Here is an 18,622-nt window from a genome sequence, read left to right as displayed (position 1 = left end):
TTTGAAAATGGAACTGGGACACTCAAAACTAAGGTAGTGGATTCTGTGTACTTGGGGGATTCTCTAAGTATGCAAAGGTATATAGGTTTGTAAATTAAGATTTGTTTTTTTAAAACAGCCAGACAACAACTTGTGAGCTTCTAGGACCTATGGAATGTTAGGACAAAACAAGAAAACTGGATTGGGGGTGGGGGCAGAAAAATATTAGGCTGCTCAAGCACAGTTTTCTGGAAAGAAGGGGATTTCCCTTTCAGAGGTTGAGGATACATCCCAACATTTTGTTGCAGCGGTCCCAGTTGTTTCTTCTAATAGTGAACTTGCATGGTTGAGAACCGATCTGCTGGGAAACAAAATGGGACTGCCCAAAAGTAAAGTAGTATTTTCTACATACTCGGAAGATTCCATGCAGAAGTACCATAGTTTGTAAATTAAAAGGAAAAAATGTTTGTTTCTTTTTAAAAATGACCTAACAAGAACCTATGAATAGAATCTGAAGCCTCTGCTATAGAAACACAGGACCTTGCTGACAAATACTACATTGCACAATACCACAAAACACTAAACTCCACATTATTATTTTTTCAATGGGAACATCTTACCACGGTATCCTCCTGGACCGCCTGGAGGGGATGGGCATTGGAGACACTGTATTGCGGTGGTTCCGGTCCTTCCTCTCCGGCAGGTACCAGAGGGTAGCACTGGGAGAGGAGGTTTCGGACCCGTGGCCACTTACTTGTGGGGTGCCACAGGGTTCCATCCTCTCCCCAATGCTATTTAACATCTATGTGAAGCCGCTGGGGGCTATCATCAGGAGGTTTGGGGTGCAGTGTCATCAATATGCGGATGACACGCAGCTCTACCTCTCATTCAAATCTTCACCAAGGTTGGCTGTAGAATCCCTGTCCAAATGTCTGGAGACGGTGAGTGGCTGGATGGGGAGGAATAAGCTGAAGCTGAACCCTGACAAGACCGAGGTACTTTTGGTGGGAGACAAGAGGAGGCTGGGGGATGTTGACCTGGTGTTGAATGGGGTATGGCTACCCTTGAAAGACCAGGTCTGCAGCCTGGGGGTCATTTTGGACTCCCAGCTGTCCATGGAGGCTCAGGTGTCAGCTGTGAGCCGGACAGCGCTGTATCAACTCCATCTGATACGGCGGCTGCGCCCCTTCCTTCCCGACCATCTGCTCCCATCGGTAGTACATGCCCTGGTCTCCTCTCGTTTAGACTACTGCAATGCGCTCTACGTGGGGTTACCCTTGAAAACGGTTCGGAAGCTGCAGCTGGTACAGAACGCGGCGGCTCGCCTGATTAAAGGCAGCCGCCGGCGAGATCACATCACTCCAGTGCTGAAGGAGTTGCACTGGTTACCAGTTGTTTTCCGGGGCAAATTCAAGGTGTTGGTTTTGACCTTTAAAACCCTATATGGTTCCGGCCCAGCCTATCTTAAGGAGCGCCTCCAGCAACACCAGACAGGCCGCTTAACAAGATCAGCCTCGGATGGCCTTCTCTCTGTCCCATCAGCCAGGACAGCTAGACTGGTGGGGACGAGGGAGAGGGCCTTCTCTGTGGTGGCCCCCACTCTGTGGAACTCCCTCCCTAGGGAACTCCGTCATGCCCCCTCTTTAATGAGCTTCTGTCGTGCATTAAAAACGTGGTTGTTCAGGCAGGCATTTGGGGTGGGTTAGGGTATTTAAAAAAAAAATATATGGTAAAATTTTATTGTTTTAAATTGTTTTATGGTGGGTTGTACATCGCCCAGAGTGGCTGGGTGACCAGTCAGATGGGCGATTAATAAATTTAATAAATAAATAAATAAATAAATCTTACCCGGCTGTTTGCCCCAAACCCAACTCTCAACAATTGATTTGGCTCTATAGGTAGGTAATGGTGTATCTTCTTCATCTTTCCTTTCTTTGTCATTCTGATCTTCCTTCTTTGATCCAGTCTGACCCTCAGTGCTTTCATCTACAGAAGTTAAAAAAACAAAAACAAATGTAACTGTATAAATTTCTTTCTTTCACAAAATCAATCCCTTTTGCATCAAAGAATGTCTCAGTCCCAGTGCTGAAAAGGTCATTCTATGTTCTCAGATACACTCTAATATCATCAATGCATGGAGGAGGAGGAGGAAAAGAAGCACTAATTTAACTACCACAGGTGCTACAGCTTCTGTTTCACTGGGTAAAACTGTGACCTCTCCTACTTAGAAACCTGTAACTTATTGTTAAACTGTGTTCTGAAAGTGAAAATTTCTATTCCATACACAAACTGGAAGTCATACCACTACCATTTTATTACATATTAATTTCCCAATTAATCAGATTTCATATTTTGTATATAAGTTACTTTCGTGTATAATGTACTCAGCACAAGCTAAAGAGCAACTGTTTGTTGTCTCATTTCCAGTCTGACAAGCAATATATTAACAGATTTACACTGAATTTAAGTAGCCAGTGCACAACGCTTTTTAAAGATATTTTAACACTCCAGTTTGTAACCAGCTTGCATATAAGTTGGATTTCCTGCCCATTGCTAAACCTATAATCTTTCCCATTCCCTGGCTTTTAAGTAAAGCAATGGATCTAAAACTGAAACAGATAAATATGATGGCTGGGATAAGCAATGTTTTGGAACTTGAATTGTATGCATATATGCATTAACCGTGGTCAGGATCCAAACAGCTACAAAATCCATTGCATGAACTGAAGAAGTTTTTTTACTTGACTTTCTCCAGAAGAAGCAGCAGCAAAACTGAAATATCTGCAGTTCCTCCTTCCCCCCAAAAAGAAGACAGAATATTACATGGGCTACTGCAAGTCCTTTGAGCACCTTAAGTAGGTCCTTGGATCCAAATGAACATAAACATGCAGATCTGTATAAATCCTGATTGCAATGGAAGAGGGCACATTATAATGCTAAGTATTACATTTTATGGCTGTTTTTATATATCTTTTATATTTACCTATTCCTGTGCTGTTTGTTGTTTTATTGTATTTTATTCTTTTAAATTGTATTTTATTATTTTAACCATTTGAAACTGCCCAGAGAATGCCTGTTATTGGGCAGATTAAAGTAAATGAATAAAATAAATAATTAACATCTACTGTATTAGGTATTCTTTTCCTTTGACTTCAACTCTCAGAAAAACTTCCCAATATCATAATTGGTACAAGTATTTATCTGAATTCTAATATTCAGAAAAGACAAGCTATGCTAATGAGAATCACTCCACCTGTAACTGGCAGAGGAGAAAGGAAGAGTGTTTGACACGTAACCTCTAAATACAAGGCTAAATCTACTGCCAAAATGTTAATTGTATACTTCCCAGAAAGGTTTTATTTCTCATCCAAAGTTCATATGCCCAACTCACCCACATGGACGTACAATAATGATAGCCCATGGGTTAAACCATGGGCTGTTGGGGATGAGTGGGAGAAAGCAGGCGCGCTACCTGCAGCGTGCCAGGTACTTCTACTTTAATCAGCAACCTTGGATCAGCTCCTTCGTAGGCTGTTGAGCATGACGTCTTAACCTAGACCAATGGGTTGTTTAGGGATAACTGCTGGGTTATTTAGCCCCTACTCCTGGTTCTGACATCACACTCAACAACCTATGAAGGAACCAATCGTGGGCTGTTGAATAAAAGCAGAAGTGGTGGGCATGTAGGAGACAGCACACTTGGTCTCTCCTACTTCTGGACAATAACCCATAGGTTGTTTAATTCATGGCTTGTCGCTGTGTGCAACCCACGTCAATACATCCACAGGTCACATTTATCCCGATTAGCATATGTGTAATTGACATTCTAATGACTAAAGGATTAGTAACTTGAGTACAAACCTTCCAATGTACACACACATTCTCCTGCCAAGTTTAGATTCTGAAGGATTCAGTAGGATTGGTATGAATCTGAGAAAGGAAGCTGTACTGTGGGCGTGCTTCAGTAAAGTTTTTCTCAGATAGGCTTAATTGAAATTAGGGTGATTTCTATTTTAGGTAGTAGCATGTTATCCATTTTGATCTGAAGTAACCCCCACAGGGCAAAATGGGGCTTACTCCCAGGTAAGTGTGAGTACGATTGCAGCCTTATGCTGTTGTCAGAAAGGGCTTTCCACATCCACTTAATATCCTTGCAAGATTTTTTAATATTCCATTTCCAACATGTTAAAGCAGATAACGACAGTAAAAAAAAACTTAAGAAAAATTAAAATTGTAATATTCCTTTACACCAAGGGTGGGCAACTGTGGGAGGCATGTGGGCCATTCCCCCCGCCCCCAAACAGGCCACACATAAACACATTCTGTGGGCACCAATATATATGTGGCATCCATAGTGGCTACAGAGTGCCCAAAGGGTCCAAGCAAAATCTGACTCCTCAGGCACGCCAAAACAGCTACAGTGTGTTAAAAGTGTTACATTTAGCTTGGAAACAAGGTTTTTTTTTTAACCTTTAGATGTTCCGTTTCCACTACAGATGCCAATTAACACCCCCCAAAAAAACTTTGGAGGGTGGCCACATGAGGGAACAGCTGCATGCAACTCATTGTCCACCTCTTGGCCACCCTGCTTTACACCAAGTACTGCACCTTAACATCCCCCCAAATTTATTTACAGAAACAGTCTAGAAAACTATTCTCTTCTAATGTGATCTAATGATTTATAAAAACACAAAGCATAAAACCAAACACCTTCATTTAAAATACCAAGGCCTAAAACTGAAAAAGTAAGCTTGGCATGTATTCTAACAGTAAGGAGCAGATTATAAAGCAACCATACAAAGAGACTAATAGAAAGATTAGAAAGCAGTAACTCCTAAATCTTGGTGAATCCTCTGTATTCATTACAAAAGAAACCCTCAAGTAAAATTCATCCCATTGGTCTTTACTGAACTGAAGCACTGCTTCATTAATATACAGATTAATGAAACTCACCTTTCCGTGGAGATGCTTCACCACTTTGGGAGAGTTCTGTTCCAGTATATACGATTTCACCATCTTTAACCATTTCATTCCACAGGCCACAGAGTCCATCCCGTGTAAAAGCAAGCTTTTAGAGGCAAGGGGAGAAACAGAGTTGTGATTGCCCGCATCCTGCAATACCATAAATAGTATGCCTTTATTGTACTCCAGTCCTCCAGTTAGCTCCTGAAATTTAGATATTATACAAATAGGCTGGGGTCCAAACAACTGCACAACTCCTGCAACCAAGGATGCCAATGGCTTGTGTTTCTTGAACAGCACACCCATTCCTATGCTACAGGACTGGTCACTTTTGAAACTGAAGACACTTTGAGATATGACATATGATCTACTGTCCAAAGTAAAAAAGAAAAAAATTACTGGGCATTCCCAAACTCTTGGGCATACCCAAAGTAGCTTTTTGAATCCCTGCCTTAGTGAACTTAATTCGTGATGCAGTGTAGCTGCACAATTTTGAAACTAAATCTCTAAGCATCATATTAGCAATACCCACCATATCTATGCATCCTTACAACTCAAGTCTAGTGTTAACCATTACTGAATTCAAATAATCTGCAATTTAAAAATCAGAAATATAAAAGCAGTCAGCCAGTTCTTTGTAAAATTAGGTTATTCAAATCAAAGATCCCAAAGTGAACATTTTCTACAACATGTGTTACCACAGTGAACAATTATTTTAAATCAGTGGCTTGGATCCAAACTAAATTACACTTAGTTCACCTTGAACTCAATGCAATGGAGTCATGACTAAGATGTGCCACTGATTTCAATGGGACCTAACCACAATTAACTTAGACTAGATCTAGCTCAATGACTGCAATTCAAAGGCTAGAAGGATGATCACCTATAGAAATGGAAAAATCCAAGCCTGCTCCATTAAGTTCTGTTCTTCTCTTGATAAGAGCATCACATGAATTCAAGCACATTAATTCTTTGTCTGATTGAAGTTAACTGTAAAAATGGCTTTCAGGGAACATACCCAACCTAAATCTAGCCTATGTTGACAAAAGAACAACATAAAGGGACCCATTAGAGCTATTTCACACAGGACACTTTTGCTGCACAGGTATCATCTGTGTGTAGGTAATTTCATGTACTGGATACATACATGATAGGAAACCCTAATTAATTACTGATTCCCAGTGCATGTACAGCAGCAAAACCGACACATGTGTGCTCAACACAAGTCATCATGGGTACACAGAATTATCAGCCCTTCTTAGTCATTTGTGGCACACCGATGGCTTGAAAGGAGAAACAAAAATTTTCCCATTTACAAAAGCGTCCTTGCTGGCCACCTTCTTCCTCAAAGGTTCCCAGCCAAGTTAGTATTTACATGCCTGTTCTCAGCATCACGGAACAGAACCAGCAATATAGCTTAATGAGAATAAGCTTATCAAGTATTGCCATTCTAACATCTTCAGAGCTTGATCCTAGGATACGAGAACAAATTGTATCCCTTTTAGGGTTCAAACTTGAGGGGTTTCATTTTCTAGCTGAACATATTTTAGAGGTTGCTTTCCCTTCAATACAAACTTTAGAATGTCACATTTACTTTCAAAAATACAGCTGTAGTAAAATAAGTTAAATTTAGAAATAGGGCTGACAATCTATACACCACAGAGGTCATCTGTGTTCCATTAACCTCAGCAATATGAAGAACTGAAAAATAAATGTGTTATGGTAGATATAACAGCAGCTAAGCTTACTCTTCACAAGGAGCTAATGAACCTGTGTCTCAGCTATACCACTTCAGTCTGCAGGTGGGAGCTCACATAATTAGACACACAGACACACTTAAAATCCCTGTACAAAGAAAACTAGTATGTCTGGCAGAGGGGGCGTGGGGCATGCGTGAGTGCGTGTGTGTGAGAGAGGGAGAGACTGAGAGAGAGAGAGAGAGAATGAATGAATGAATCTTTTTTAATGAGTGGAACATTCTAACATGTAAGCCCCCAACTGTAGTCTGAACTAGAATAGTTGAGATACAGGTTTACCACACCATTTGCTATTCATGACAACTAGGCCCAAATCATATCACATAAATCTGCTCTGTAGAAATGAAGCTTGTTAATTGCTGAAAATGTATTCAACATAAAAATGATAATTAGGCTTTTCAAAAAGTATTTTTCATCTCCTGTAGATTCCCATGAGCATTCTATGGTCATTGAAGATTATCCACAACTAGCTTTATCAATACTTTCAGAAAGAAGGTTTCAGCAGATCGGACTTCATATTGCTAAAACAAGAAGAGATCTTCAAAACCTTGTAACACTTAGGTGTTTGAAAGATCAGACATACCAAAGCACTTTTTCCACTGAATGAAAAGCACTAAGAGACCGTATGCATTATATAACATTTCCTGCCTTAAGCTGGGATTTTATTTTTTAAAATACGTCCCCCCATGCAAGCGAGCTTCAACGTTCTCCCTCAAATGTTTGCCCCCAAGCTAGGGATGGTCAACTTCTATACTCTCAGGGGCCACTCCTTTCCCCAGGCAGTGGATGGACAGACAGACCGGGGGGGGAGGGGCTGGAAGAATAATTTCTTGGATAACCCAACCCCTATAGAGTGATAAAGTTCCATAATCACGCCACCACCATAATCTTTCAGTAAGGGCTTCCAAGTTTACAAGTTAAGGCATGACCAATGTGATAAATACTAAACCCCAAGAGAAGTAATGTATCTTGTATGAACTCTCATTCTCACTCAATTTCTAAAAACTATCCTTTCCTTTTTAAACGAACTGGAGGCACCCTGGCTGGAATCTGGGAGGATCACAAAGGCCAAATAAATTGCTTTGCAGGCTACTATCCAACATATGGACCAACAGTTGGGTATTCCAGTCCTAGGCTTTGCAGGAAACCACTATACAAATTATGACCTAATGTTAAGTTTTACTATACCAGCACCTGAACTAATATGGTAGAGCATACGACTATGCCCCCCAAAAGTCACAAAACATGATAAAGTGACGGCCAATTATAACTAATGCTCAAATGTTTTGATGTTTCCACTTCAACAGCAGCTAAGTCCAGTAAAAAGGATTCAGCATCGCTCAATACTTGGAACACTATCGCTACTATTAAATATCAAAGTTCTAGGTACTATACCAAGAACTAAAAGAAATGGTCCCTACTCACAATGATTAATAGCCTTGTTGCAAACAGTAAAGATTGTAGAATGATAACTGGTGGTTCAGTATTAAAAAGCACACAAACTCAAAAACCCAGGACAAGAAATGTGCTGAAGTTGGTTTGGGAGGAAGAGAGGAAGTTACAAACATTTAGTGCTAAAATTGATTAAAACACTGGGTTACAAGAGTTCACATAGAGATCAGCCAACTAAAATTACTTCCAGCTTTCCATAATTAAGGGCGCAATCCTATGCTTATTTAGAAAGAAAAATTACCATGCTGGCTGGTGCATGCTGGGAGTTGCAGGCCTTTTTTCTGTCCAAACATACATAGGATTGCGCCTTAACTAGATTTTTTTTTTTTAATTGCCAAAGGAAGTGTGCGTCTTGAATTATTTAGTGACAGGTTTTTAAGACAAACTACTCTCCCCCAATTTTTACAACATAACAGGTCATTGTTGAGCTCTTGCCATATATACTGACCCCACTTAGAGGGCATCTTTAGTCTTCTTGAGAATACTTTGTATTTCCTATTACTGTCTTAAAGTTCATCGAATTAGCTTCAAAGTCAAGCAGCAATTTGAACCTGGGTCTCTCCAATCTAAGCCTAACACTACAATCCAGTGCATGTCAAGATTGAAAAATAAAACCTGAGAGCTTTAATCCAGCTATAGTTCCACACAACCTGTGTCACACAAAATTAGCAGGCCGACCCCGCTATCTTCTGCATTAAACCACACATCAGCTACTTCAAGAGATCAAGATGAACATCCTAACAGGCAAGCAAAAGCAGACAAATCAGCTGAGCACACAGAAGAACGTTTTGCACAATTCAGATTGTGTAGGGAAAAAACTTTCTCCAAAATTGTCATTTTATAGAAAGTAAGTCTAACACAGAAGCGGGGAGGGAAGTACTACAATTTTGGAAAACTTACCTCGTGTTTTAAATCAGTTTGAGATTTAGAACCTCACTGTAATATTGAGGTCATTACTCAATTCACCAAGAATCAACCTGCTTATACAGCTTTATTTTCTCTCTCTTATTTCTAAATTGGTTTAGAATGACTTTAGTTTTATTTTAGGAGTTTATACTTCTTAGTGTATCCCAGATGTATGAGCCATGGTTTTTCTTGTCCAGTAGGTGGTAAAACAGGAAAGCATTCACAAAATTTAACGCAAGTGAACTGTTTACAAGCCACAGAAATTAAGGGTGCAATCCCATCCAAATAGGTGGCCGCCTCCAAACTTGGAGGCAACCGCCTATCCAAAGCAGGGCAGAAGAAGCACAGAGGGGATCGTTCCCTCCACTCTTCTCCTGCCCTGCATTTTCAGCTGGACGGGTGGGCGGGGAGGTTGCTGTACGACACACTGGATGTGTCATACAGGCATTTCTGCCCTCCTCATCCCAGAACACCCCTTTTCAGCCGCGCCGCACTCCTCTTGCAAGCATGGAGGACAGGACTGTTCCGAGGCAGTGCAGAAGTGAGGGGAGGTTGGTTCCCAGAAAACAGAATATCCTATGGCCATCTAGCCACTGTCTAGCAGCCATAGGATTGCTCCCTAAACCTATTTCGGTATGACTCTAGACAAGTTAAAAAAGGCAATTATTAAGAGCAACATTTTGTCTCAACCAACAAGAACAAAACTGCTATTTTTGGTGCTTACTGTAATGTATTTATTTATTGGTGACATTTATATACCGATAAATATAATAATATCCCTCAATGGTTCACATATAAATATTAAAATCACATTTAAAATACAGTATTAAAAACACAACATTAAAAACAATTCCAATTATAATACAAGCAATACAAAGAGCAGTAAAATGGAGCAGCATGATTAATTTAATTACAGCCCAGGGAAAGCCTGGGTGAACAAATGTGTTTTCAGAAGGCATTTAAAAGATGTCACATTTTCTGCCTCCCAAAATGTATGAGAGAGGGTTTTCCAAAGCATGGGTGCCACTACTGAGAAGGCCCACTGTCCAGGTATTTCATAGCAACATTCCATTAATTTTGGAATGACCAGTAAGGCCTCCTCTGATTGTCTTAGAAAGTCACCTGAGTATGGATAAGTCAATAACAAACTAGGTATAGTCAATACCGAACTAGGTTAACATGTTTTCAAGATAATTTTCAAGATGTAGCTTAATTTTTTTCATCCCATCCTTTCCAAAAGGTTTTTTTTAAGAATTAATCCAGATATGTCAAACTCTACCATTACAAAACCTGAACTTTCTAAGTTTTAACACAATACAGACAATTTATCCAATTTTTCTGAAATTTTGCATGGATACCTACATATGATGAGTGCCATAAGCTTTCAGGCAGTTCCACTGGGAAACAGCTGAGATACAACAGTTTAAAGAATGTCCCTGTTGGGAAAACCTCTGCTGGTTATGACCACTGTTTGGCGCTAACATATCTCCTGTTTTTTTTCTTCCCCATTGGTAAAGAAACATCAGCCAAAACCTCAAGGTTATTAAGGTCTTGCCCTTCCTATTTTTGTGAAAATCTGCAAGCAACTACCACACTTTATAGCATCACATATATGCAGTCTCACCTCCTTGTTCTCTTGCTGCCTTGTGTGAGCTCATGATGAAACAAATATTTGCCACAATGCCTGCCTGCTCCTAACCTTGTGTTCCTCCCTGCATGACTTATCCATCAATCTTCCTGCATCCCACACTACTAACATGTCCCTGGGTTACAGCCAGAATTAGTCATACCCATATTAATCGGAGTAGACCCATTAAAATCAGTAGGACGAGTTAGTAATGACTAACTCAAATCCTGTTGTCTTTAATGGGTCTTCTCTAAGACAGACTAAATCTGGATTCAACCCATTCTCTCTAACTCAAATGAAAGTATATAAAGAAAGTGGAGGGTCAGTGTACAACTAGGTGGCTATGGCCACCATAGTGTCCTTTAGTGTTTCCACAAACTGAAAAGGAAGAGGATTGGGGCTGAAGGACCAAGGGAAAGTGTGAGTGCATGGAGGCTAAATTGTGAGCAAGCATAGTATGTGAAACGGTACATCAGCCTTCCCCAACTTGGCACCCTCCAGATGATTTGGACTGCAACTTCATAGTTCCCAGCCAGCAGGGCCAATGGCCACACTAGCTAAGAATTATGGAAGTTGCAGTCCAACACATCTGGAGAGCACCAAGTTGGGGAAGGCTGCTGTAGGACATATTTACAGCTTGCATGGCACAAGAAGTTAAGCCCAGGTGCCTTAAAGTGTAATTTCCGTGTTTTTTGGTGAATTAATAAATATGTAAGCACCTTAATTCTTCTCTTAAACCAAAGGGCATATTTTAAAATCTCTCAACACTTTCCATATTAAGCTTCAAATAATCTTGAAGCCAATTTTATATCATTTGTGAGAGCTTACCTACTGACTTAGTTGTCTAAAATTCAGCCCTGCCCGATAATTGCAATAGCCATTAATAATGCTCACTCTCTTGTCTAATATAATAGGTACAATGGCATCTCTATTCTTACTCAGGGATAGATAGATATAGATATAGATATAGATATAGATATAGATATAGATATATGACTCCTTTGGTAAGGCTACCTTAAAATATGATGTAACTATCAGTCCTTTATAAGCTTTCAGTGGTGTGAAATTAACCACTTCCCTTGTCAACAGAAGAAACAGCATGGGAAGAAAGTGAAGAAGCGCTCAAGCAAGTGGACCATCTCCTCAAGAACTATGTGCAAACTTCAGCATGGTCCCCCTTTTCAAAATGACATGTGGTACTGCTTTTATACAGAATAAATCTGTAGGATGCCTCTTCAATCCTATGCATGTTTACTCAAAAGAAAGTCCCACTGTTTTCAATGGGCCTTACTCTCAAATAAGCATAGGATTGCAGCCTGAATGAACCTGCCAGCTCCAACTCCAACATATTAGATGCTTATAGTACTGTAAAATATTATGCACACACACATGCACACCCCAAGTTGAGACTTTTCATAAACATCTGTCCATGGAAGCTTTTGTTTATTTTTAAGTAAGGCTTATTGAATGGGATTTTAAAATTTTCACCCCACAAGTTTAGAAATATACTTGCTACTCAACCTGGGTAATGAATACTGCCAAATAAATTGCTTTTAGTTTGATCCCTGCTATAATTCTTAGGTCTTTAATTACAGACCTAACAAGGACATTGCATTTGAACTGGCCCCTTCGTTCCTACAGAAATAGATCAGGTAATTTGCAATGAGCTAGTTGCTAGCAACTAAAAGGACCACAGCCTCTCACATCCCCTTTGAGTGCAGTGAGTAAGTTGAAGTCAAGGAGACTGAAGCGTTACATATTTCAGTTTTTGTATCTCCACCTATTTACCCCCTAAAAAATTATTTTCTTTTTTTGGAAAGACAGAGCTCAGTTGTTATCAAGGGACTCAAATGCCTGCAATTCAAGACCTACCAAGAAAGGAAGCCTGTCTACACATCAGCAGTAGCAAGTTCTATCCCCCTTTTGTTAACAAAACTAACCAAGGTGAAAGCTCTTTCACACACACACGCGCACACACGCGCGCACACACACACACACCTACCTACCTGATGTTTGGAAACACAGAAAACTATCTTATACCAGGTGACATTTGTCCATCTTGCCTACTCCAGTTGCCAACAGCAATCTTGATTCTTAGGTCCTTCCTACCACTTGCTACCCAATCCCTTTTTAATTGGAGATGCCAGTTAAACTTGGGACCTTCTGCATGCAAGCACATACTTTACCACTGACCTACAATCCCTCCTGTAACTAAATCATCCAAGACACAAAGCTGAAGTCGAATTGCAAATACAGAACAAAAGTGTATAAATACAGATTTACATTTAATATCAGTCTTCAGTCTATTACTGCATTTAATTGTAGACCTTCAGTTCAAAGCTGCATTTACCAGAAGACTTTTAAAACAGAAGCCACCAAAATTTGAGTTATTCAACCATTCAGATAAAATCAATTAAAAGCGCAATCCTATACCCTTCGAAAGAGCGCTCCAGTGTCCAAGCCCTCTGAATATCCTATGTTCCGTAAGCAGATGCCCAGCAGAGCAGAAGGAGCAACAGAGGTGATTTTCACCTTTCCGCCCTCCTTGTTGTTGTTGCTTTCTCTAGAAGGCTTCTAAGCCCATCTAGACAGGTCACACTGCTGGGGGCAGGACCAGGGCTAGAGAAACCATGGGATACTGAAGATTGCGGCATCTCCTCTCCCCTCCCACCAGAACATCCCCTTTTTCACCTCCCCAAAGTTGCTTTTGTGACTTTGGGAAGTAGCTGCCATGGTTCTTTCCGCCGCAGCTGAAAGAAGAGGAAACAGAACCCAGAGTCCCCCTCCCAAGATCACACGAGTGTCTACAGCCTTCGGGGGGGGGGGGTGGATCTGAACAATCCTATGGTTCTGGATACTCTCCCAGAGACCGAAGGATTGCTCTGTAAATTTGTTTTTAGAAAACATATTTTTGACAATCAATTCACCTGTTCTTTCCATGAAAGGATGTTAAGCTTGTTTTTCTCTTATGTTTTATATATTAATATTTTCTTAACTTCCTTTATTGTCTGTAGCATATTTAAAAATTTATAAAATAGTGCTGGGGTTATTTAAAAAGGTAATTCTTTATCCAGTGCTACTACTTTGAGCATTATTTACTACTTTGTGCATTCTCTTAATATTACATAGGTATATAACCTGTGATATGATCATCCCCATGTCTCCAAGTGTGCATACATTTAGAATGAACTTCTCAAATTCACCCAGCCAGTGTTTACTGTGCCATCTATGGAACAAACCTCATTGCACTGGCCAAATCTTATTAATTTCAAATTCAATTCTTTTATCTTCATAACCAGCAAATGAGATGAAAAGCAGGGCCCATTTTAAAACAGTATTTATTATCTCACTGAAAAAGAATTAGCCTCATCCCACAAAACCTACGAAAGAAAAGCTCTCTCATTTTAGCTAATGTAAGTCATCAGAACACTACAAAGGACAAAAATATGAAAGGCATCAAAGAATGCTGTTTCATTCTCTAGCAAGCTCACAGAACGCTTGATTTAAGAGCCAAAATCTACAGTTACCATACAAGATACATACCACATCCTGCCACCACTCAGCTTGCAGTAGACTTTACGCCCTTTATTGGAAGAAAAATTCCTACCTATCCTGTCCAAGATACATGGAACCACAAAGCACCAACAACAGTATAGATATTTATCATTCTTCAGAGCTCTAGAATCTGCCTGCTGCTGTAGAAGCTGCCCCCAGCCTTCACCCAATAAGCTAAAAATGCAGAGAAGGAGGGAGCAGAACACAACAGTGAGGTCTGCTTGATTTCCCAGCGCACCAAGGAAAAGGCCCCTGCCCAATCCCCAACCTCAGTGTCCTAATATTATGTGGCAGGGGGAGAAAAGGATGAAACCTGTCCATCTACAGAAAAGAAATCTGGTACATGGCCCTCCATCTGAAATCTGGCCCTCCATCTGAAAAATACCCTTATTCAGCTATTAAACAGCTATTAACACCATATTACTCACTACATTGGTCCTTGTCCATTAGCTACTGAAGATGAAAATAAAATGTCCCAATTCAAAAATAAGAACAGATCTTAAACAAGTTTGCTCTTGTTGTGTGAATCCGTGCACTTCTAACATGTGACAGAATTTAGATTCCCAACCATGTCAACTTTCGCTGAGTTTAAGAACACTACTAAAGAGTAAAAAAAGGGTCTCTAATAGGCAACTATTACAACTTTGGTGACTTACAAAAGTCCATCTACCCCCCTCCTGCTGCTGATCACCCAAAGGCCTACTATTTAAACATGTTACCAGTGCAATCCTATGCATGTCCACGCAGATGTAAGTCCCACTGAGTTCAATAGGACTTACTCGCAGGTATAAGAATGCAGACTAAATCTCTTACCACCAAGTGTTAATAACTATCTGACCATATTTCCTTAGCCTTAATCTGTTTCCATATAAATCAAAACAGCAACAGACCAAGAGTATGTGTAGTAAGCTTACTTGATATATCATCAGATACTGTCCAGTTAGGAAAGAACTATCCAATAAAGACAACAGAACATTAACACCAATTCAATACAGCTTTAAACAAAATTTTAAACACCAACATCACAAAAGTATGCTTTCTCTTTCTGTTAAGCAACTGTCAGATCATTATGTTTACAAGTTGCTTATGAATTTCAATCCCCTGGCTGTGTTTTTTTGATTAGCAGAAAATATTGTATTGCATTTAAAAACAGGGTATCTCATGTTACACAGACACTCACCATATTGTTATCATAAATACTAAAGAGGAGTTCTTACCTGTAAGTCTGTCTTCAGCCATTTGGAATCAAACCTAGTCTGAGCAACCAAACAAAATGATTCAGAAGACATCTTCCCTTTGCCAGCCAAGCCTTTTCAGCAGGCTGGACAACCTGTCACAAAATATTTATGTATTACTGAAGGTGATGCAAAAAACCACACATAATTGTCTTTAGATATACACACACCCCTCAGATGGTTTCCATCTTCTCTTAAAAACCATTCTTATGAAAAGGAGCCTTACTACAGCTAGCTGGAGCTGACAAATACAGAATATTTGTGAGCAGGGAAACAAGAGCATTAGTGCTCTGTTTACAAGAGTGCTGTTTACACCACGCAAGTCTCCTCCCAAAGCTGAAGTGGAAAACATCCCCCTCGATTGCACCATGCTACACTATCAAAAATCTGTGCTGCTGCTATTCTTCAGACTTGTAATTGGTGCATAAAATAAATAATTGATTGATGATTATGCAAGCCAACAAACCCAAAACATTCACCCCTCCTCACCCTAAAAATGCAAGTGAGGGAGTGGAGGGGGCTAGACGCTTCCACTATAAAAAGGAAGAACTCCATGTGTCTGCCTAGCATTTCTTCTCCAGTCCCACCATCCATTCTGACTCGCTTCCATGACAAGTAGGACCTGTTGTCGCTATACACACGCTGGCTATCTGCATTGAGTTGAAAACCTCTCTGCTTACTACTTCTAATAATAATAATCCATGTGGGAAGGAGAGAATTTGCAACCCTGGGCATCAACCTACAAGGCTACAGCGCAGCAGTTCACTGCTTACCTATTTGGAGGCCATCTCTGAAAACAAAAGAATAAAACCAAACCCCGGGAGCGGGGGGGGGGGGGCAGAAAGAGAGAATCACTCTGCATCCAAGCACCTCCTCTTCACTAACACAAACCGAGAAAATCCTTCCCAAACGCACACAGACACACGCTAATTCACACCAAGCCTCCCTGTGCATCCCTAAACGCTGACCTCTTCCCAGAACCACCAAACAAGCAATCCTGCCCTCTTCCGAAGCTCAAACCAGGGGCATCTCTCCGAGATGGAAAGCCACATCCAACACCCCCCCTTCCTCCCACTCCCTATTTTATATATGGCAGGAGGAATGGGGCGGGGGCTTGGCACAAGGGTCTTCGTACGTGCGTGGTGGAGCTAGCTAGCTATATAAAAACACACGTATACACATACACAGCTCCGCGTCCCTGGCTTGCGGCTCAGCTCGCGTCCCTCATGTATTGCTCCTGTCACCGCCCCCGCGGCCCCTGTCAGGCTTCCAAGCAAGGAGGTTCATTAGTCGCTCTCCCAGCCCCTCCCGATGCAGGGAGGCCCGGCTCGCCCTCCGCCCCTCCGCCCTCCGCGGCTCCCGGGGGAGGGTCGCTGGGGAAAGGTCTACGAGGCCTCCAGCCGCCCGACCCCCCTCTGTCCGGCCGGGCGGCCTCCGGCTCCCGAGCCCCGCACTCACTCACCCAGCCAGCCAGCCAGCCAGCCAGCCAGCCAGCCAGCCTCCCTCGGCCGCCCGTTCCACAAGGAAGCAGCTCCCGCACAGCTACCCGCGAATCCCCCCACCAACCTCCGCTCTCCCCAGCCCCCCAGCCCCGGCCAAACCGGATAGAGGAGGAGCCTATGGCTCCCCTTCCGGCCAATCAGAAAGCTAGAGCCGGATCCGATCCCACCAATCCACGGTGAGGAGGTGGGATGTTTCGTCTCCCCCTGGGAAACCATAGAGAAGAGCTGCCGAGAAGGGCTCTATGCTGTTTCTTTTTTTGTATTATTATTATCATCATCATCATCATCATCATCATCATCGCTGCTGCAGAGGCGCGGTCTTGTGTTGCTTTTGTGGCCGCGAGTTTGTGGAAGGGGCGGCTTTGATAGTGCTTCCTTTCCTCCCCGGCGCTGAGAGGTGTATCACTCTGTTGTAACCTAATTATACGGTAATTTGACGTTGCGCTAATAATATCGCGTGAACGAGGCCGTGTGTGTCTTTTACTGGTACTCCACAGTTGGGCAATGCCCTTATTAGGAGCAATCAAAATGCCACAAAAGAGTGGGCAAGCTTTCGAGTCCTCCAGAACTCTTCATCAGGCTTGGTGGTTCAAAAAGAGGGAAGGAACCAAGATTAGGGCAGATGTTGCCATGGAGTGTGTATGCACCTCACAGGGATCTGCTCACCGAAGGTGCCTCTGCATGATTTTTAAGGATCCCTTCTCCTCCTGCACCACAACTCACCCCACTCAGCAGGGTCCCCCAATGTTCTCTATAGCATTTTCAAAGGGCTGAGGGGGCTACCGTGGGGAGGAGGAAGAGGAGGAGGGTGGGACAGGGAAGTTTATTTCTGCCAGCCCAGGTGTACATGCCTAAATCTGGATCCAATCCTCTGAGCATAAGCAGAGTTTCTTACCAAATCCTTTAGTCACACATGGTACAAACAATACTCTCAGCCAGCCCTTTTTTCTCAAATGTTTTGTATATAATTTCTTCTTTCTGTGCCCCCATCAGGATGAATAAGAGAGATGCATATCTCTCATACAATCTTGGAGGCAAGAAGATTCTCTGTAAAAGGAATTCGCTGGTGGTATAAATATTTTGAATATTATTCCTCTGCACATAGGATCAGCTTAAATGTGGAGATGTGGTACCAATATAGGTCAAAATATGTTTTGTTGGGTCATCTTAGGTGGTTTGGATAATGTACCAAGCTCAGTCGGTACAATGAAGTATTTTTGTGAGATGAAGTTACGGTTCTGCTGCCTATTATGGGAGGCATTTTTGCCATCAAAAGTGGCCTTCACTTGTATTTTATATAAACTCTTACTCAGGCCTTCATACACATGCATAGCATGAAGATAACAGACACCTTGTGTTTTGTTGTTATAAAATGCATTATAAAATTTGCAAGCCTGCATATTCAACTGCCTCAGGCTATAAAAATAGTCCTGACAAAAGGAACTGGACCTTTATGAAAGAAGGTCTTACTTAGCTAATGAAAGCATTGGCTTGGCCTTTATGAAGTCATATGAAATAATATGCCTATGCTTGCAGCTAACAGTGAGGTACTGTTGATCAATGACCTGTATCTGAAAATGCTTCCCTGACTGGATGCTGACAGGCCAGAATTAGGTTGAACCTATAGGACTGTACTGACTTGCTGTG

The 18,622-nt window shown here is 41.5% G+C and overlaps 1 protein-coding gene across 10 annotated transcripts in view; it reads right to left on the bottom strand.

Annotated features, from left to right (window-relative positions):
• The window catches only part of HERC2 (HECT and RLD domain containing E3 ubiquitin protein ligase 2), a 131,374-nt gene extending 114,315 nt beyond the window's left edge, over window positions 1–17,059 (bottom strand). For 5 of the 10 annotated variants that reach the window (XM_084844333.1, XM_084844338.1, XM_084844339.1 and 2 more), the window contains exons 1-4: window positions 16,936–17,059; window positions 15,456–15,568; window positions 4,933–5,047; window positions 1,828–1,965 (exon numbers count right to left, since the gene is read on the bottom strand). In XM_084844333.1, the coding sequence (XP_084700459.1) occupies window positions 1,828–1,965; window positions 4,933–5,047; window positions 15,456–15,527 (325 nt within the window). In that variant the 5' untranslated portion in view covers window positions 15,528–15,568; window positions 16,936–17,059. Of the gene's footprint in view, window positions 1–1,827; window positions 1,966–4,932; window positions 5,048–15,455; window positions 15,570–15,643; window positions 15,766–16,657 lie in introns of those variants that run through there. The other 5 variants (XM_084844334.1, XM_084844341.1, XM_084844336.1 and 2 more) reach the window with 4 other exon arrangements.
• Between the last annotated feature and the right edge of the window lie 1,563 nt (window positions 17,060–18,622).

This window comes from Heloderma suspectum, chromosome 3 (genome assembly GCF_057233095.1).
Source record: "Heloderma suspectum isolate Gila_16-S chromosome 3, 16-S_ref, whole genome shotgun sequence".
NCBI lineage: Eukaryota > Metazoa > Chordata > Lepidosauria > Squamata > Helodermatidae > Heloderma > Heloderma suspectum.
This window is presented reverse-complemented; position numbering and strand designations above follow the sequence as displayed.